At 41.0% G+C, this 22572-nt stretch overlaps 1 protein-coding gene across 1 annotated transcript; it reads right to left on the bottom strand.

The window, feature by feature from the left end:
* Positions 1–659: 659 nt before the first annotated feature.
* On the bottom strand, positions 660–8486 carry LOC142095439 (uncharacterized). Its single transcript, XM_075178385.1, has 5 exons — positions 8427–8486; positions 6769–6895; positions 6515–6619; positions 3152–3235; positions 660–2121 (listed from the first exon to the last, which is right to left on the bottom strand). Exons 1-5 carry the CDS (start codon positions 8484–8486, stop codon positions 1079–1081), a joined length of 1419 nt encoding a protein of 472 aa, XP_075034486.1. The 3' UTR covers positions 660–1078.
* Positions 8487–22572: the final 14086 nt, after the last annotated feature.

Below are 22572 nucleotides of genomic sequence, written 5' to 3'. Positions count from 1 at the left end.
TATATAGAATCTGATTGGTTGTCATGGGCAACATCTCCACTTTTCCGTTTTAGAAGCTTTAATAAATCTACCCCCCAAGAGTGTTTACCTGCTGCGCAGTTAGCTGTATCCGTCACTGGGTGATCACAGCAGTGTCAGAATCCTACTCAATAAAATATAGGCTCAGGTGCGACTGGTTGGTTTAAACAATATTCGTGGTTTTAATATCAGTTGGTAACTCAATAATTGCCATTTGTGTTATAGAGATCAGGACGATATAGTAGGAACCAATGATTTCTATACATTTTCCGCAGATTAACTTTTTGGGGTGATTCATGAAGTGCGGACAGAGACCAATGGTTTTAGTGCATTGGTACCCTTTAAGTCACATTGCAGTCTTTACAGTGTTATTCTATAGGTAGCCCGGTAAGAGTTGACTTGGTGCAAGAGCCACTGCAGGTTGACTCCAGGTACACTTTCCACAGGTGTCATGGCAGGAAGAGTATAGCAGTTTCACTAAATCTGACCACCAGCAGTGTCCTATTGGATTAAATTTAATCAAATTTAATTCAACTTAGAAGAGAATCAACTATAGCTCTTCAGAATAACAATTAACACGAAAATGCAATGATATACATATATGATAACTTATAGAACAACAAATCGCAGTATGAATTACTATAAATTAGTTTGTTATCCAAAAACGTGCAACCCAACTCCTAAGGGCCTCATCCATTAAGGCATGCAAAGCAAACAAAAAAGGAGTAAATTTACTCCTGGACAAACCATGTTACAATGCAAGGGATGCAAATTAATTTATTATTTTGCATGTAAGAAAAATACTGGCTGCTTTTTCATGTAGCACACAAATACTTGCTCAATTTTTACACCGAAATTTAAAGTTGATAGAGAACATGCCCTACCCCAACAATAAATTTGTCCCCACATTTTAAATTTACCTCCCCCTCCAGTGAAACATGGTTTTGCCAAGGTGCAAATTTACTCCTTTGTCCTTTGCTTTGCATGTTTTAATGACTCAGGCCCTGAATGTCTGTTTTAGCTTGTCATGAATTTTCACAGGGATTACGATTTTCCCCTACTAAATACATGCAGTTTTTCTTTGCTGATGTCTGAGAAGATTATGGTCATTAGTGAAACACTTTCCACATTGAGAACAGGAAAAAGGTTTCACTCCTGTGTGAATTCTCTGGTGTCTTATAAGATGAAAGTCATTAGTGAAACACCTTCCACATTCAGAACAGGAAAAAGGTTTCACTCCTGTGTGAATTCTCTGGTGTCTTATAAGATGTGGGTTAGTAGCAAAAGACTTCCCACATTCACTACAGGAAAATGGTTTTTCCCCAGTGTGGACCTTAATGTGGCTATAAAGCTGCGACCTAGATGTAAAACGCTTCCCACATTCTGTGCATACAGCTGGCTTCTCTCCTGTGTGAATTCTCATATGAACAAGAAGAATCGCACTAGTGAGAAAAGATTTCCCACATTCAGAGCAGAAGTATAATCTCTCTCTTGTATGTGTCCTCAGATGTTTAACAAGGTGTTTTTTGCTACTAAAAACTTTCCCACATTCAGAACATGACCATTTTCCTTGTCCTGTGTGAATCGTTTGATGACTGCTAAGATATTTTCTAGAAGTACACCACTTTCCACACTCATAACATTCAACTGACTTATTTTCTTTTTCTGCTAAATGTTTCTCTAAAGCTCCTTCAGACTTAATATAACATTTCTCCTCAGAGAGGCGTTTTGACCTTCTTCTTGTTGTTTGACCTCCAGATAAACATTCATTGTGAGAATTTTTAACCATTTCCCTGAAATGATAAGGCGTGGATGACACACAATTTTCTGCTCTCGATTCTGGTTCCTCGGAGATGAATCTCTTAATGTATATGACAGAATGGTTTGCCCCAGGGACCACTTTGTACGAAAAAAGGGCCTGTGGGAGATTTTCTCCTTGATGTGGATTTAATATTTTTGTATTTTTCTCCACAGTTTTCCCTTGGGTACTCTGGTATATGGGATTCTTGTTAAGTTCAAGGACAGAGTCTGACGCACTTGAGGAAATATGATGTCTTTCAGGATAGTTTTTCTTTGTGGATCCATCCGATAGAAATAAATGGGCTGTAGGTAAAAACAATAATTAGTGTAACATTATGTGTTTGTTTGCTGTAGTTTGTTTTCAACAGATCACTGACATACTTGAAAGTCCATCGCAAGACACGGATTTGCTAAACTAGTAGCTGAAAAAATACATAGCTCCACCGGGGTGGTGGCTCAGTGGTTAGTATTACTGCCTCACAGCGCTGAGGTCATGAGTTTAAGCTTGTATCTTTGCCTGCTCCTTGCCATATTTTTCACAGCTATTCTTGCTACTAGGCCATGCCCCCTAGGTATTGTGTTAGAAGAGAATTATTACCAAACTATACATTTGTCAGGAGAGTTTTGGGAAAATATAAAGGGAAGACAATCACTGCAACCACTCCTGAATGGCAAGTTTTGGAAGCTGTCTTACTAGAACGATAATAGAATCTCTGTAAAATCTTATAACAATGATAATTTATACTGTATTGTTTACATTAGACAAATAGAAAAGGTGAAAAAAAAAGATAGGATTAGAGCAGAGGAACAGTAAAATAAATAGGTGTAGCTTGATGATGGCATTCATATCATCAAGTGGGTGGGGCAAAACATATGATGAGGCTAATTTCATCTTAACACTCCTGTCCATTCAGAGTTTACTGGGGTGGGAGGGGCTTGAAGACACAATTTGCATAATCACAGCACATCCCCGCCCACCTTACAGACAGACCAGCACCTTTGTGGTAGAATGATCTGCTCTCACACAAATTCAGGAGAGTCCCAGAAAATGGGCAACTATGGATTAGATTCCACTTTAGGAGTCAAAGGGACAAATTCAATTATAAAAAAAATCAGCGCGGTGTCGCGGCCGTGCAATTTTACCATTTATACAGTAAAAAAAGAGAAGCTTTTTTAAATACTTTTTTGCTCGCACCCCACAAAGATGAGTGATATTTCTGTCAAAAAAAATTGCGCCTGTTTCGGAGACAACTTGCACAGATTTTTTTAGAATTGAATCTCCCCCAAAGATGTGTACTACACGAGCATGTTTAATGTAAATGTTGCATCATACCTGTTTGTGAGCCCAGATAATTTTCTTTTTCCTTACAAGACTCCTGGCCCGACAACTCATTATGGGGTTCTGATCTGTATGAAGCTATGTTAATAAAAAAAAAAAATATTTTTTTTTAGAAAATAAAAACATATCATGCCTCATGCAATTCACATCAAAAAAATCAGGCGCATATAAAAATACCAAAATCTAATGCATCTGACTCCCAAAAATGTCTCAACCATAATTAAGTATTGTAGCATTTTAGGGAATTTAGCTTGTAATCTCCAATAGGGCAGGGATGGAGCTGAATGACAAATATTCTCTGCTGTGTAATATGATATATGATGGTGCTATATACAGTAAATAAAAAATAATAATAAGTAATAATACAGTTCAATGATGCACACATTCTAATTATGTGTTCCAGCGGAAGACAAAACAAAACCCTTTATCGGGTAATATTTACGCTTATAACAATGAAAACTTTTTTTCTGACCTGAAATATAGTAATCAGGTGAATTCCCCAGATAAATGATCACCATAATGTTCTCTACTTATCATAGTCACATGTAACACTTATTGTAGAAAAGACATCCAGTCCATACTTAAATCCTGTGGTAAGGGATTCCACAGCTTAACCACCCTTACAGTAAAGAACCCTTTCCAATTCACCATCTTTCATTCACAATTGAACACACTTATGTCCACTGTATGGTCCTGGGCACGAAAAGTTAAACAAATCTTTGTATCTATACTTCTTCTTTCAATCACATCTAGGTTAATCAAACCTAGTGGCTTCTAACCTGTCTTGAGAACTGAATGATTCCATACCCTGTATTGGTTAGTAAGTTGTCCGGCTTCAAGATGTGATCTAACTAGTGACCTTAATATTGCTTAGTTTAGTTTTTGAAATTGAGCAACTTTCCTTTTTGTTTTGTTTGTTTTGTATCACGGGCATTTATTCCCCTTTTTATGCATCACTGGATTTTAAATCTTTTTATTGAAGGTTTACAACAAACGGGAAGAGAAACATTATCAACACAAATGGTTACAAGTTGTGCAGTTTTGAAGAAAAAATAAAACTTGCAAGTCATTTTTTTTTTTTACCATTTACATATGATTGTAACAACTATAAATGAGTTACGGTCTACCAGTATTCCTTGTCATCTCTCTTTTCCCCAAATATATTCCTTTAGCATGTTGCCTTTTTTTTTATAAACTCCAATAAGGAATGAAAATAATTACAATATTTAAAATATAAACATCCATTATGTAAAACATACAGACCGAGATATCGAAAACTTACTTCTGCCACAAATTATGTACACAAGCGTTAAGCCATTAAGCTGTAATATATGCTATACGGGTCTGACCACAAGTCACATCATATGTTTGGCTTTATCAATACATTTGCAATAAATACAACATAGTGGGACATAAACATGGTCTGCCAGTATACAATGTACAAGAGTTGTCCGGGTTCATACCTTTACAGATACTGTACCAAGTGGGAATGCTGGGAGAGTTGGGGCGATGTCAAGTACATTTTGATTAGTGTAGGAACTGGACAGATCATGTAGGACTGACACAGTTGGCCTGATTGACATAGAGTATGTGTATAAAAGTATTTGGCCACACCTGTTAATTTTTGAATTTAGGTGTTTGAATCAGACCCGTTGCCAGAGGTGTATATAATCAAGCACCTAGCCACGCAGTCTCCATTTGCAAGCATTTATGTTACAAATTGGGTCGTTCTGAAGAGCTCAGTGACTTCAAGTGTGGTACTGTGATAGGATGCCACCTTTGCAATAAGACGGTTCCTGAAATTTCATCCCTCCTGGATATTCCACTGTCAACTGTAACTGATATTATTAGAACGTGGAAGCGTTTAGGAACAATGGCAACTCAGCCACGAAGTGGAAAACCACATAAAATCACGGAGTGGGGTCAGCGAGCTCTAAGGCGCATGGCGTGTAAAAGTCACCAATGATCTGCTGATTCTATAGCTGAAGAGTTCCCAACTTCCAGGGTCATTAATGTAAGCACAAAACTGTGCAACGGGAGCTTAAAGGAATGGCCGAGCAGCTGCATGCAAGCCTCACCAAGACCAATGCCGAGAGCCGGATGGAGTGGTGTAAGGTACACCGACACTGGACTGTGGAGCAGTGTAAATGTGGTCTGTGGAGTAATGAATCACGCTTCTCTGTCTGGCAGTCAGATGGGTGAGTCTGGGTTTGGCGGATGCCAGGAGAACGTTACCTGCCTGACTGCATTATGCCAACTGTGAAGTTTGGTGGAGGAGGGATAATGGTATGGGGCTGTTTTTCAGGGTTTGGGCTAGGCCCCTTATCTCCAGTGAAGGGCAATCTTAATGCTTCAGCATACCAAGTCATTTTGGACAATGTTATGCTTCCAACTTTGTGGCAACAGTTTGGGGAAGGCCCTTTTCTATCCCATCATGACTGTGCCCCAGTACACAGAGCAAGGACTACAAATACATGGTTTGATGAGTTCGGTGTGGAAGAACATGACTGGCCCGCACAGAGCCCTGACCTCAACCCCATAAAACACCTTTGGGATGAACTGGAACGGAGATTGCGAGAAGCCTTCTAGTCCAGCATCAGTGCCTGACCTTATAATTGCTCTACAGAATGAATGGGTACAAATTCCCACAGAAACACTCCAACATCTTGTGGAAGCCTTCCAAGAAGAGTGGAAACTGTTATTGCTGCAAAAGGAGGACCAGCTCTATATTAAAGTATATGTATTTGAATACAATGTCATTACAGTCCCTGTTGGTGTAATGGTCAAGCGTCTGAATACTTTTATCCATATAGTGTATAATGTACAATATGTTACCACTGTCCATAACGACAGCATAGGAGCATATTCAATTGTTTAGAATCCCCGCGGCTTTAAAACTATTACCGGTATTACGGTAATAGTAAGCTGGATTTCAGGGAGCTGCTAGCTGAAATCCAGCGAGAAAAGTACCGTAATACCGGTATTTGCGCACTATTACCATCATTACGGTAATAGTGCGCTCGCCACGAGATTTTTGGTGTTTTCGCCAACAATTGAATTTGCCCCATAGAGTTCCGTGGATCTTTATGGCACTCATTTCAACCAAGTTATTTTCTGTTTCCAAATAAAACGCAACTTGAGGAAATGTTTACGTGACAGAGTCCTAATAGTTTTGTTACAGTACAAGCTGGATCAGACAAGGCACATGGAAAGTATAAACCATGTTAACGATACCGACTAGGAATGGGTTAGTATATTACATGTCCTACGATTTACTAAGTGATAGGAGTGAATGAATGATAGTGAGAACTATCCCATGTGGTACATACAAAACAGTCATTGTACAGTATTACTGACTTGTGCTGGAGATTGTTGGAGTATTTCTCTGCTGGGGGCTCTTCATAAAAGGCTTTTCTCCTCGCTCAATCGCTGATACAAGTGAAGGTTTCACACTGATCAATCCTGTATAACAACAACAATTACACAGAATGATATTATACACAGGTAAGACATGGTCTGCAGGATAAATAATACCTTTTACATCATGTTCCAGAAAGAGCGGAATATTCCCAGGTGAGAGGCTTCCTATAATGTGGGTGAGATTTCCTTACCTAGAAATTTCAGAGTATGGTAATTCTCCATCATCACCTCCCGGTAAGTCTCCTTCTGTTCTGCAGTTACACAGTCCCACTCCTCCTCAGAGAAGTAAATGGCAACCTCATCAAACTGACATTGTTCCTAGAAAAGTACAGTAAATAGTTTCTTAAAACAATATGATAGATGGATGGATGGTTAGGAGAGACATTGGATAGACAGATATAGATACCCTTGTTCAGTTCAAATGTATCAATAACTCTGATTGGCTAGCTTGCCATCCAATCAATGTTATTGATGTTTTCACACTGGCTGCTAGACAAAAAGGTACTTCGCCCCCAGGCACCAGTTTGCACTTGCTGTTTTGTGCCCCTATGCTGAAGAAGGACCTTGCTTACACCTCCTGGATTTTGCCCAATTGCTTGAAAGTGACCTCCCTGGGGTGAAACAGCAGAACTGCAGGCGGCAGCCATCTTGGCCAAAAAGAGAGAGAGGAGAGTTGTACAGAAATAGGAAGCAGAAAGTTTAGTAAGAGGTCAGCAGCAAATAGCTATAAGACATTTTCTTCTAGCTGGGGCATTTATATTTTAAAGAGACTGTAACATCAAAACAATTCTTAATAATTGTGCTAAACACAGAGGAATGTAAATACTAGACCAGAGTGGGACTACAGGGGTGACTGTTCACTCTGCAGAGCAGAGTGGAGGCATCTTCTGAGGTGTGACAGGTGCCATGCGTTGGATCGAGTCCAGGGAGGCTACAGTGGCATAGCCAGGTCCCTTCCCAAATTTTGCTACGGGGCCTGCCTATGTCTGTTCCCCGCCTGGTGCTAGGCATGCCATACCTTGCTCCCGATTCTCACACCTATTCCTTGCCAGTAAGCAATGCCCCCTAGTTATTGTATTCTGAGAGGATTGTTACCCATCAATAAATTTAACAGGGGAGTTTTGTGAAAAAATAAAGGGTTTATTGGGAAGAGAAGACAATTAATGACACCTCTCTGTTCTGGAAGCTAACTTACTAGTAGGCAAAAGCATAAAACAATAATATTTTATACATTCATTAGACAAATACATACATCAAATAAAAAATAGCATTAGAGCATACTTGCCTATTGTTCATGCCTTAGAGCAGTGCTTCCTAAACCCAGTCCTCAGGGACCCCTAACAGTGCAGATTTTCAATATCTCTTTGTTGGAGCACAGGTGTATTTATTACTGACTGACACATTTTGAAAGATCCACAGGTGGTATAATTATTTCACTTTTGTCCTGGAAAACCTGCACTGTTAGGGGTATCTGTTAGGGTTATCTGAGGACTGGGTTTGGGAAACACTGCCTTAGAGAGGAGGTAAATGAAAAGAAGTGGGTGTAGCTAGATGACGCTATTCGTGCCATCAAGTAATATTGGGCAAGGTGTATGATGACGCCATTTTCATCACGACACTCCTGCCCACGAAGTCTTTACTGGGATGGGAGGGGCCTGAAAATAATTTGCATAATCACAAAACATCCTGCCCACCTTGCAGGCAGTTAAGCATCCTAGCAGTAGAACTTCCTGCTCTCACCCCAATTGGTAGGAACAATGGATTAGAGGTAATTTTAGGATTCAAAGACATTATTTTTTATTTGATTTTACATTAGACAAGCATGGTTAATGTAAATCTTGCATCATACCTGTTTGTGAGCCCAGCCAACTTTCTTCTTTGTAACAAGACGCCTGTTCTGACAACTCATTATGAAGTTCTGTTCTGTATGAGACTATGTAGATTTAATACAAAAAAAGAGTAAATTAAAATATATAACAATTACCATCATTTAATCCACATCACAAATCATATGCATATATAAAATTCCAAGCCTTAAGGTATCTGATTCCAGGAATGTATCAACCATTATTATTTATAATCATTATTATTTATTTATGAGTATTACTTAAAACTTTGCAGCATTTTCAGGAGTCAAAGCAATTCTCTTAATATTAAATGGAACAATATTACTGATAAAACAAACTTGTTATTGAGGTCAACAATCCGACATCCCACTAATTGCATACCTCTAAAGTACATGCATATCACCAACTACATGCATACCACCAATACATGCATACCTCTAGTACATACATACCTCCCAGAAACTAAGTCCTAACTACCCCGTCCCCTTTAACAGCCTAGTTATGGACTTTATCAAGAAGAGTCATCTAGCCCTATCTCATTGTATCTATAGGAGTAGATAAAATGAATGGTCGCCCAATATACTGGAGAATTGACTAAAAAAAACGGCCATTTTCTTGGAGATTAATGGTCATCGAAGTCTATTACTTTGTCTTCGCAAAAATGGCCGCTTCCACGCACGGAGACAAATACATATACCTTTTTTCCTGTCTGTAACAGAAGCGGTTATTTCAGTGTCGGAGACAGATAAGAGCCCAAGTTCAGCAGCTGTAATAAGCCTTTTCTGGTACTTTACCAAATACCAAGACATAGAGCAGCATTAATAACGCCAAAACTTACATTTGTCTTAATAGGGTCAGCGGTGGTGACATTGGGAATAACATTATAAACCACTTTATATTCAATGCGCTTTATAGCGATCTAGCTACAGTCATTGCAGTGATGTTTCACACCATTCATGTACATTGTTCTGTGTATACAACAATCAATCTGAATGCAGACAATGAATACATGTATTATGTAGATAATCACACATTCATCATCTGCACTACATCAGTCATCAACGTTCCAAACTCTCATCACTTTCATTCAGGGCCATCTCTTACATTGGGCACAATGGGCAGGCGCACAGGGGCCCTGCGGGCAAAGGGGCCCGTCCGAGGCAGTGCTGAAAAAAAAAATCCTGCAAAAAAAAGAAAATACTTACCTTGCGGTCACATCAGCTGGCGATCCGGCTCCCTCCCTGGTCCCCTCTTCCGTGCTGTGCTCACAGTGAATGTTGGGCGTGATGTCACGCCCAACATTCACTGCAAGCACAGCATGGAGGAGCACAGAACAGAGAGACTCAGCACAGAAAAAAGAAGAGAAGGGGATCGGACTTAGGATAAGTTAAGGGGGCCCCTATATATATATATATATATCTACTATATAAATGCCTAGTGGCGTGTGTGAAAAAAAAAAAAACAAGCTGCAGCGCCACCTGCTGGGCAGAGTTATACACTGACCTATATATTTCTTGAAGGAGAAGTGACAGTTGGGAGTGGTTGGTGGTTGCCGGGGGTGACAGTGGGGAGTGATTGGTGGTTGCCGGGGGTGACAGTGGGGAGTTTTTAACACCTTAAGTAGCTTGATTTGACTAGAATGCATGAGTATCATGCACGGGTTAACTTGTATGTATATATATATATATATATATATATGTGTAAAAAAAAGTGATTATATATATATATGTTTAGGGGCCCTGGTGCACTGCATTGCCTGGGGGCCCATAATGTAGTTAAGGTGGCCCTGCTCTCATTTATAGTTTATAGCAGAATTTGGGTGTTATTTTGTATCTAGCTTATGATGCTTGCACTGGAAATGTATGTAGTGATGGGGAAAATCGGGCATAGTTTAAACAACCCTTTTATGCATTTTATTAATAGTACTAAAATGCTGTTTTCCCTCAAACTTATTAGAGGAGCAAAATACCAGCGGTCCCTGGGTAAAGAAAAAGGTGCCCAAATATGAATGAGGTGTGTGGTTTATATGTGTGTGTATTATTTCTATTAAAATGTGCACATGTAAAACAAACGTTTTTAACAAGCTAAATCTTTGCACTACATAAGTAATATTATTTGTAACACCCGTAACACAGCCATCACCAATTCCAGACATTTAACAGCGTACAATCCAGCAGGTAAAGGGTTAATAGGCTGGCCTCCAGCAGACACAGGGTTAACACAGCCAGCACAGTTCTCCTCTAAGAGGGACTTGTGAGTTTCTTTAAAACACCAAGGACACAAAAGGTTTTCAGCTTAAACTAAAAACTTTTGCAGAAAGGGATTATAACAATCACTTAAACATGCAGTCAGAGAATAAAAAGGATAAATATAAGAGTAACTTACATGGCTGGATCAATCAATGTTGTTTTGTTAATGTAGATATATCTCATCCCTTAGGTTGTCCCCAAGTATATGAAGAAAGCAAATCTCACAGACACCTTTATTCTCTCCCTCTGGGAGTCAGATTTCTACAGACTTCCCATCCTCATTAAGGATGCAGGGAGGAGCTGACTTATATGGAGACAGGTTTACAATAGGGCATAAATGTCTGTGGTAGATATAAAATATATGACATAACATTATTACCATACTACAATCACACATCAGAGTATATTCATGTTGTGTGGAATGATTCCTGATGAATACATATTAAACGTAGGGGTCATTTTTACCTTATACATCAGGGTCATGTCATGACCCTTATTAGGAGTCATAAACCATCTACTTTACACAGGATTATATTACATCACTGTTATATGTTAAATAGTATCTTGGTCTTTTCATTATGAGCCACTATAGCAATATCCCAATACCTTCTGCTTAATTAATGTGTATTACACACACATTGATAGTGATCAAGTATTAAGTAACATGTATATTTATTAGGTTCAAGTTGCTCTAAAATCAATAGATATTCCTGTCACTTTTGATTGTTTTGTACCATTATGCACTTTACTCATTGAACTGTGAGTATTAATATAATGTACATACATTGGTACCTTTGAAATTATACGCTGAAAATACTGACCAGGAACAATATCTGTGTGGATTTTATTTTAATAAGGTTGAAGGTCCAATTAAGTTGTGTATTGAGAACTTCCTGCCCCACAGACAGCGTGCTTCAAAGGTGTCCGTAGAAGCTGGAGCACTGAGGCACAGATGTAAACACAGTCTGCGTATTGGGATTCAACCCCTCCCTAACCCTCTGCAAGGGAAAACATTTTTTTATTTTGTTAACATGGACAGATGTTCATCATCAACATTTATGTATATAGCGCCAGCAAATTCCGTAGCGCTTTAGAATTGGTAAACAGATGTTTTTCAATTTTGTCCTCAGATTAAACGTAAAATGTAATCAAATAAGCTGTGATTTACAACATACACTACTGAATAGCCTTGATAACAAGGATTAACCTTAACTATTGTGTTGGTAAGACCTGTTGTATTTATTATACTGAGCATGTGCTTTATACAACTGTCATATTGGGGTTGTCCTGCACCTCCATAGTTATCATAAATAGCCATTATCACCTCTATGCAGATGAAACACAAATCTACCTCTCCTCCCCCGACCTCTCTCCTTCTCCCATGTTCCCAACTGTCTCAATGTCATCTCCACATGGATGTCATAACGCTACCTAAAGCTCAACATGCCCAAACAGAGCTCAGCATCATCTTTCCCCCTCCAAGTGTCACTTCCCCTCCTCTAGTCTCCCTCATGGGTGACAACATCACACTCTCCCCAGTTTAATTACTTACAGAGCACGCCCAAGATGTCCACCTCACTTACTACACACTCCTGAACCTTTCTGTAAAACAGCTTACATTGAACACATGGTACGAAATCACCCAAAATACTTCATGCATCTATCTGCACTGAATTAATCTCTGCCTCTTTCACTGAAGATTCCTTCAGATCTTCATGTCCTGTGCATTGGAAAGCAATGTACTGTGGTTCGGTTTCCATCATATAACTCTCCTTTCTTGTATTAATAAACTAATATACAATATCCCCATTTTCTGTATTTCTGGGTAAAGAATACTGTACATTTAAAAACTCAGGACTAATTCTAATTCATGTTGTCTTTACCCTTGTGAGGAATTTCCATTTCAAAGGATTCTCATACGTCTCCCCTAAGAATGGACTTTAACAGGTGTCTCCAAGCCGGCTTTGTTGTGGACTAATTGTTCAACAACAGCATAGGAAACTCCCTCTGTTTATGCTTCCTGGTTCAATATATATCCTTATGGAGAAGAAAACAAAAGAGCAGACACCTTTAGAATGTAAGCTCTTAGGGGCAGGGTCCTCTCACCTATGTCTCATGTCTGCCCATTCTCTATCGTCCTCTCTGTTTTGTCTTATGCGGAGTTGTTTTTGTATGCCATGAGATTTGTTCTACTAAATGCATCCATACATTTTTTATTCTGCTTATCTGTACCCATTTTTCTTATCTGTATGTACCTATGTAATTTTGTTGTATGTTCCAGCCCCCTATGTTCGGCGCTGCTGAAGCCTTGTGGCACCTTATAAATAAAAGAAAATAATAACACCACAAAAACCTACATAAATCAGACTCTGCCATCACTCCCATTCTTGGATCACACACAGAGCCTGATTTATCAAGGCACACATATAAATCGGTTCTGGGCACTCCCAAATTCAACAAGGAAGGGGTCTGAAGATACGTGTGCTGATGAATTGGGGTGTAGGTCTGCTGTGCTGTACTACATAAGACCCTGCAGGATACGTCCAATATGGATTATAAATTCACAAAAATAAAGCACAGAAAAAATAATAATATTGAATTAATGTCACCTGTTAATAATATAAACATTAATGATAAAACAGTAAAATAAAAAAAGAAAAAGTGCTTTTTTTTTTTCCCCCATGATATACATATATCAGGATGTTCTTAATGTCTACTGGACATAAAATACATTTTAACAGTTGCAAACACATGTTAGAGCATGCATAAGGGACTGTCATCACTACTGATCAGGATTTGGAGCTGGAGCAAGAGATACGGCAGAAAAACAAGTAACCTTGCGACGACCAGAGCTTGATTCGGACATGACGCTTGAGTTTGGCACACTTTTACTGTAAATCGACTATGGTCAAAGGCTCCTTCCCCGTCCTGTTCCCTTCCTGAAGACATAGGCTGTAGAAAGTGTTCTTTGTGTACAAAGACGGAGCAGACAGGGCTGCGAGTACTTGTGTAAGGTCCTATTCTGGGTATGTGCGGAGTGATTTTTTGTACGAGACGCTCGAAAAAAAATCAGTAAATACGTGGCTTGACGAATCAGCCCTACAGACTTCATAGAACAATTATACCATCCCCTCTCCTATCACTTACTACAGTCTGACCTTAACCTCATTTATGACCCAATGTACTCCTACACCACCAGCTTCATTCTTATACTCCCTCCACCAGATGCTGCAGTTCCTTCAATCCCTTGACATTTTTAAAGAAAAAAAACCCATAAAAGTTGTAAACCTCATATCACCTGTACCCCTCTAAGGCTCTTGCCCTTTTGCTCACCCCCACTTCCAAAGAGGATACAGGTAAAAGTGGTGTCCAAGAGAGGCTCTAGTGTTTGGAAGAACAGTGCTGTGAATTTTCCCTATTTTCCCTATCCCAGAGACCCCTCATTCCTAACCAATTACCCTGTTATTCACTGCTCAAGATAGGGCTGCAAGGGAGGTGGAGTAGTAATCTGCTTTATATATAAAAAAACAAACCTTGGGGTTGTGGCCTGTCAGCTATAAAGAGTTGCAGCATTTTTACAGAGCTCTGCAGGTTTCTTCTGCAAAATCCACGTACATCAGTGTCCCTCTCATCCCAAACTTCTTATCCTGCATCCCATATACTCCAAAAACACTTTGTGGAGTCGAAATAAGCAAATTGTGCCCGGGATCCCTGACTCTATACAAGCAGTGGGTCTTACTACATGGAACCCAGCCTTCAGACTTGGGGCTAGATTTACTATCAGGCGTGGTTTAGCCATCGCCGGATTTACTAAGGCTAAACCCGCCGTCCAAACGGCCAGAAATGATGTTTCCAAACCCGCCTCTGTATAAAGCGCCATGACGGTTTCAACAATGTTTAACATACAAACAGCCGGAATTACTATTAGGGGGTTTATAAAGCCGCCGGAAAACCGCCATTCAATAGACCAAAATGAAAGCGCTGCTTGTGAGCGGCGAGATTGTTCAAACAGTGTGATGTTTCAGATATTTGGGCAATCAGAACAGAAGGAAAAGGGCCATTTCATCTACAAATTTTTTTACTTTGGGATTGTATATGTTAAAAGGCCAGTGTCTTGTAATTGCAGTGTTGTTTTGGTTTCTTTTTCTCTTGTGTCTTCCCACCATGCAAATTATTTACTGATTTAGTAGAGGTGTGTTATAGCGTACCTTTGTACTTTGGTAAACTAGGTTCAGGTTACTAGAATAATCTGGTTGGATGGCTATGTATGCACCTGAAAAGGGGTCGGATATTATCCTGGCTGGCTGTTTGATACATAATCTAGCAATACATCAACTTACCCCACCGATTATTGCAGTAGACAGTGAAGAAGAAGGGGTCCGTGTCACATCTGGTGATGTGCAGAGCACAGAGGGCGGAAGGGAGATTAGAGACCGTCTAATTGCAAACTACTTTACGTGTAAGTACATAGTATGAAAAACTTTTTTTTCTCAAAAATGTGTTTTATGTGAGTGCAATTTTAGTATTTTATTTTAAATGTTTTGTAAATTGGAACCTTTAAAAACAGGATAGTGTGTACTCCTCATGTGGTAAATATGAACATCCCTGGAATGTGACAGTCAGAGGTCAATGTTTAAGTGAAATTAGTGCATAGTTTTTAAAACAACAGTATACTCTTGTTTAATTAGCAGAAAAGAAACACTGACACCATAGAAATTTAACTGCATTTATTGCAGAACACAATAAATAATAACGTATAATGCTTACGCAAACTTGTGAAAACATGAAGCAATAATAAATATTGCACTAGCGACGCCTTTTTGCAGGCATATCACAATGCTTGGTGCCACTCTCTCCCCTCCCTCGCCCACCCCTGGCGAGCACCTCTCCTTGGTGGAGTACTCTGTACAGATGTGCTAGGCGTACTAGCGGTACTGGTGGTGGCGGAAGACATAGGTGCCGGTAAACGGGCTACAATTTCTGAATGTAGTCGCCCTGCCAGCCGGGTCACATTGGCATTCCCCTCACATACTGTGGAATGTAAGGCCTCCACAGCCCCAGTCATTTGGGCCAGCTGCACATTGGTCTGTTCTAAAGCTGTTGCATCCGCCTCAACTGGGCCGCAATTTGTGACATGTGGCGAGTTTGTCTGTCCATGAACAATGTCTGTTGCTGCTGGAATGCGCCAATAGACAGCGCCATTTCTCTGGCTGGGTCCATAGTTTCAGGTGCAGGTTGGTGGTGTGATGGTTCAGCAGGGCCAGGTGAAACTTCCTGGAGGCCAGACACAGGGGCATCCACTGTTACCAGGGTGATGGTTGTTAGATCCTCTGGCTCAGGGGACATTTCCAGGGACTCCGCCTGAGGTGGCTGGTATGAAGAGGGCCCTGTGTATGAAAAATGACGGTAAGTATATAGTATATAATAAGTTTGTATATTGCATTCTGAACACTGGATAGGAAAGAATATTCTTTAGCAACTACAGATTCTTTCACAATGTTTGCATTCCTGATTTCTAGTCCTATGCTACCTGCTTACGTATGCACTTATTATCCTTTTAATACCCATTATCATTTGGACTGTGTAGTATATGCTGGGTTATTTTGACTAAACTGCATGCTATAAAAAGTGGAGATGTTGCCTATAGCAACCAATCAGATTTTAGCTGTCATTTTGTTGAATGCAATAAATAAAGTAAAGGTATATTCTGATGGGTTTCTATAGGCAACATATCAGTTTAGTAAAATGTAGCCCTAACTTCTCATTGCAAACAATAAAAAGAAAAAAAAAAAAACATTGACAGCAACATTTGCACAGAAAATCAAGTAACTCCATTATTTCTCTCCTAAACAGAAATCACGCACCTGCTTGCTCGTCTGTGCCCGAATCTCTCGCTGAAGGTGGAGGTGTAGGTCTGGTACTGGGACTGAACTGCGGTCCTGGCAATTCTGGATGTATTAGAAAAAGCATACAATGTATTTCCAGAAAAAAACAATTTCCAAATATACTGTTTATTGCACAAATGTGTTTGCAATTTTTTTATTTTTTTTGCTATGAGAAAAAAAAACCCTTTACAAACTATTAGAGTCAAAAATACACTTTGAAAAACAAAAAAAACAAAAAAATAAGAAGAAAAAACGTTTGCAAAGAGAAAAGCAGTTTTAAAAAGAGAAAAGCAGTTGTTAAAAGAGAAAAGCAGTTTTAAAAAGAGAAAAGCAGTTTTAAAAAACTTTTAGGGTTAAAAAACCAAATAACTCACCAACTACTTGGCCAAAAGAGGGCGAATCTGTGTCCTGCACATTTATGCCCTCTACAATTTCTGCCGGCATTATCTGGCGCAGCTCCTCCTCGTACGTGGTGTACTCCATACGAAGTGGGGGGCCACCACCCGTGCGCCTTGTCGACCTCCTTTCCTGGGCCATCTTCTCTTTAAGCCTCCTCTTAATATCAGAGAAGCGCTTGCGGCAGTGCGCCACTGTCCGCTTCAGTGGGCCCACCGCGTTCACGGCCTCACAGACTCTCCCCCACAGTTGGTGACGCCGCCTTAGAGGAGTCCGGGCTGCCAGGTTCCCTAGGATGACCTCGTAGCAGGGAATGATGTTGTGCACCAACACACAATTCTCATCATGTGAGAAGCGCACATTCCTCCCTGTCTTGGTCTTCCTGCCCTGTCCTGTCTCCTCAACCTCTCCCTCTCCCTCCTCTGACCCCTCAACCTCCATCTCCCTCTCCTCAGCCTGTTCTCCCCTCCTATCTCTGGACATTTTTACCCAGAAGACAGAAAAACACAAAACACTGAAGGACTTACAAACACAAAGAACAAACTACACTACCTACAGACACACTCTCCACACAGTCACACACAAGTAACACAGACAAAGGACAAGTCAAATACAAAAAATACAAGACAGAAAATAAATGAGAAAATAAATGTACAAAACAGGAAAAAACCACAGGACTACTCACACTTCAATCAGATATCGCTCCACCAATCCACCAAACTCCAACTTTCACCAACTATCAGCAAACCACTATCCTCCAAACTCCTCTCACAAAACTCCTCTAAACCCTATCAGAGAAAAAAGTGTCAGGCCAGTGGTTTATATAGGGCTTGTGATGTCAAATCTCCTGAGTTTGAAAATAGCCAATAGTAACAGGCCAGGAGACAGGTGTAATTTTCAAAAAACCGCCTTTACACAAAAGCGCTGTCATTTAAAGCAAAAGCGCCATGTTCTATTCAAAGCCGCCGGCGGCTTTGAGCATTACATCCCGCCGTTACATCGCCGGCGGCTTCAAATTGAAGCTGAAATGCGCCCATTAGTAAATCCGGCTGTTTGCAATGCAAACACGCCGGAAAACCGCCGCGATGCATGGCGGCTTGAAGCCGCCATGCAACACGCCTGTTAGTAAATCTAGCCCTTGGTCTCCGACTGACAGGAAGCAATCCTCAGCATCTGACCACCTCTCTCCTGTTTCTGCGGCTTCTAAGTGAAACAGGAGATACCCTGGTGGAGCACGTGGAGCTCCCTGTCCGCCTCCATGTGGGACTCACCTGGTAGTGAGGGGCGCATAGTCATCGCAGTGAAAACTGGCGGTCGGAAGCTAACTAAGCGCCCTCACTGCTAATGACAGGACTCACCTAGTTGTTGGAGCGACACAATTAATAGATGGTGCATACCACATGCGGTGGTCCGTCCTTAACACTGCCCATTCCCCCTAGTCAGGCCCCTGTCCTCCGATGGTGTGTCCCTGTATTCCCCATTGGCACCAGAATGAGACAGCTTACGCTGTCACTAGAGCTGCCACCCTCGCTGTTTAAGGGTCTCCGGAGTCCGTCCTACCTCCTGTTGGTAGCACTGCAATTCATATCAGGACTCCATATTGCCCTGGCCCCTCCTAATCAATGCCACAGACACCTATATGGCGTCCTTTCCTCTGACTGCTTCCAGGGATATTCTGAGCGGCACATCACTCTTGTAAGCCTGTATTTGGCCCTACCTTCACCTACTGCAGAACCTGACCTCCTGCACATCAAGGAGCCTTCCTGGATCCATCCAGCAGCACTTCAGGTACAGTTACATACCTCCATTCAGGTACAGTTACATACCTCCATTCAGGTACAGTTACATACCTCCATTCTATTCCCGACAGACTACCCCTAGTCTCGATACCTCTTTGCCTGTGGGATTCTGCTCCCCCACTCCTAGGCATTCCCCTAGCTATTATCGGTCCCTTTACGTAGGTGCTTTTTGTCTTTTATTCACATTTAACCACTTTGTCCATTTCTAAGGACTTTCTAATACACCACTCAAGCTAAATCTAAAATATGTGCTAACTCCATGATCACAAATCATTTTACAGGCAGAGGGCCCACCATGTACTCTGACCCAGGGACACTGAGCCTCCACATGATGTCATTTTCTGCCTTCTTAGATTCAAGGACAAAGGACACATAATCAACGCAGTTTGGGTTAAGCCACACTTTCTCTATGACAACGTCAAATTGCAATTCTACCAAGACCTTGCCTCGGTGACCACAGTCAAGAGACATGAACTGAGAGATCGGACGAAGGCTCAACGTGACAAAGGGATACACTATAGACGGGGCTTCCGCTATAAGCTTGTCGACATCGGTGGACAGACCGTCTTCATTACAGATCCGAGGGAGGACAAAGACCTGCTCACATAATTACAGGAATCCAGATGTACCTCGCATACCGCAGACCGCTCCGAAGGAAACCTGATTATGTTGGTCATGGTGACAATCTTTTGTCTCTTATCTGGGTTGCAGTTCTGTTTTTGTTTGAACTTTTTTGTTAGGATTTACTGCATTTGACTTTATCATGTAACTACAAACTGGCTCTCTCTGTCAACCGCTACATACAGTCACGACAGTAAACATTCTAGGACCCCTGCCCCTCCTTCTCCTACTGTTCTCTCTAATCTCTATTACCCAGCCTATTTCAAGTGACAGTTCACAAATGCACTTCAAAAAGTGCACAGGGCTTTGCTTCTGGCAGATGGAGACTTCAATGCACTGTTGGATCAGGATCCTGACAGGTCTCCTAATACTCACAATCCTTTTTCCCAAAGCGATAGTAATAAACACTTGAAAGAGTCAGGCCTTTTCGGCACACACTAACTCATGGTCTGATCACTCTGCAGTTGCTTCGCTGTTTAGTATACTGGAGGGTGGACAGATCTCCTTGGCGACTCAACGAGAAACTTCTAAAAATTCCATAATTTCAATCGAAGATTACAGAGTGCCTTACAGACAACTTTGCCAACAATCTTGAAGAGGACTCATGCTCCCCGCTGGTGTGGGAAACTCACAAACATTTTATTTATCAAACCTCACAGCTAACTTACAGCATCTTGAAAGCTTTCATAAGCAACACCCTTCCAATAAGAATTATTGCAAACTTGTGTCAAATAGAAGTGAACTTAACAATTTACTGGCTGAAAAGACAGACAAATCTCTTCATTAGCTCAACCAAAGATTTTATGAAGAAAGCAATAAAGTGGATGCCTTACTCACCAATAATCTCAAGGCCAGTAGATCCTCTCAAGCAATTCAATCCATCAGAGATTCCACCAGTACTCTCCAATATGACCCATTCACCACAAACAACTTATTCAAGACATATATGAAACACTTTATAACATTCATACACAGCCCCCACACAAAGATGACACGTTTTTGGGCAGCTAGACAATCTCTCCTCGAGTAGGCTCCCCACGATCGCCCTTTCTTCCACAAACTAAATAGTGGCATTACTGATGAAGAAATTGAGAAAGCCATTAAATCCAAGAAGCCATCCAAAGCACCAATACCCAACGAGTACTCCATGTGCCACTACAAAACCTTCCCACATCACTTAATCCCCCATTTGCGCTCAATCTTTAACCAGATGGCGAGTCCTTCAACTGGATACTACCAAAGCCAACACAATAGTTATCCACAAACCAGGAAAAGACCCTTCTCTAGTTCTTATTACCACCCGATATCTCTTTTGAACACAGACTTTAAAATTTTGGGCTAATAGGATGAACCCACTGCTCCCTACATTGATGCACCCGAAACAGGTGGTCTTCGCCCCATCCAGGCAAGTACTTGACCATACTGGACGCACCATTGCCATAATCCACCTTATAATAAAACGAAAATTCAGTCTCTTGTGCTTGCCCTGGATGCGGTGAAAGCCTTTGTCAGGGTCACATGGTCATATATGGCTCTAATCCTTAAACGTTTCAGTGGCAAATTTCTCAAAGCCATTAGTGCACTCTATCGCAAACCTTCAACCTCGGTCCTCACTAATGGCCTGATTTCCAACCCCTTTTAGCTAATAGCACAAGACAGGACTGCCCTCTCTCTCTCTCTAGAATTAGACATAACCCTGATATCTCCGGAGTCTTCACCACTAAATCTGAATACATAATTGCCCAATTTGCGAATTATGTCCTTCTCACCCTTACTAATCCACTGATTTCACTCCGCCAATCTCTTTAAAGAATTATCTTACTTTGAGGACTTCCAATGAATGATTGACTCACTCAAGTATCTTGAGGCCAATTTTCCTCTGATTATTTTGTAAATTGAACAGGATATCCTCCACTGGAAGATATATATTAATCTCATTGATAGGTAGGGTTACTGTAATCAAGATGAATGTCTTGCCTAAAATTCTCTATCTGTTCCAGACACTGCTTGTACCGCCTCAGACAACAGCCACCCTCCAAACCACTTGTCACAAATGTATTTGGAGCTGTAAAAAATCTAGACTAAAGAGAGATCTGCTGGCCAGAACTTCTGGCAGTCTTGGGTTTGCCTTTTTTTCCGCAGATATTATAATACCGCCTACTTGAGTCCATTGTTGGCCTGGCACACCAAACCACTTAGTAAATGTTTGGCCGAGTTGGAAAATTAACTGATAGGCACAAGTTCACTGGAGTTTATACCCTGGCTTACTAAACTGCTTAGGCCACTCTCTGCTTGCTCTGTTCCCACCGTAAAGCTTACTCTTTCCACCTGGGACTCGGTAAATAGAGGTCTCCTCCTGTCTAGTTACCATTCGCCGCTCACTCCCATCTGGGTTCACCCCGTCTTTGCTTCAGGTCAACATGTTGGCGTGGCTCTGTAGTGAAGGGCTGCAGGGATTACACACTTCCACCACATTGTGATTGAATTCGGCCCAAAGTCATTCACAGACATCATTGAAAAAAAACAAATACACAATACAAAATCTATCATTTCCTTCAAATACGCCATTTTGTTCAGACTTCATTTAAAGCCACGCCTAAATTATAGCTTTCTCCATTTAAACGCACATGTACATACAGTTCCGACTATAAAGGAGTCATCTCCTTCCATTATCACTCAGTCCTAGCACCTCAACAAACACCACCTGACACTCATGGGTCAGAATGAGGGACTGACCTGGGGTCCTCCCTTGAGGAGGAGAGGTGGGACAATATTGACGCTAGAATTTCCAAATGTCCTATTAGCGTTGCCGTTAAATAAAATTCTATAAGATTCTTATGAAATGTTATATGGTCCCTGATAAAATCTACCTGGGCGCTTCCGCATTGTGCTGAAGAGAATGTGGTCAGACGGGTAGCTTTACACATATCTGGTGGTCCTGTTCAAGCATCGCACCCTTCTGAGATGAAATAACAGCCCTTATTGTAAATGTCACTGGGCTCACACTTCCACTGTCCATTGTCAATCTGCTCCCTTGTACCCCTGTTACACAAGTGAAGTTATAAATCGCATTTGGTTCACCTCCAAAATAGAGAACATCACCAGCCTCCAGAATAACAGTCGGTGGCTTTCACAAGGTTTGGGACCCGTCGTATACATGTTAGACACCTCCCTTCTACGTCTCTCCTAATCCCACCT

Source organism: Mixophyes fleayi, chromosome 6, assembly GCF_038048845.1.
Source record: "Mixophyes fleayi isolate aMixFle1 chromosome 6, aMixFle1.hap1, whole genome shotgun sequence".
NCBI classification, from domain to species: domain Eukaryota; kingdom Metazoa; phylum Chordata; class Amphibia; order Anura; family Limnodynastidae; genus Mixophyes; species Mixophyes fleayi.
This window is presented reverse-complemented; position numbering and strand designations above follow the sequence as displayed.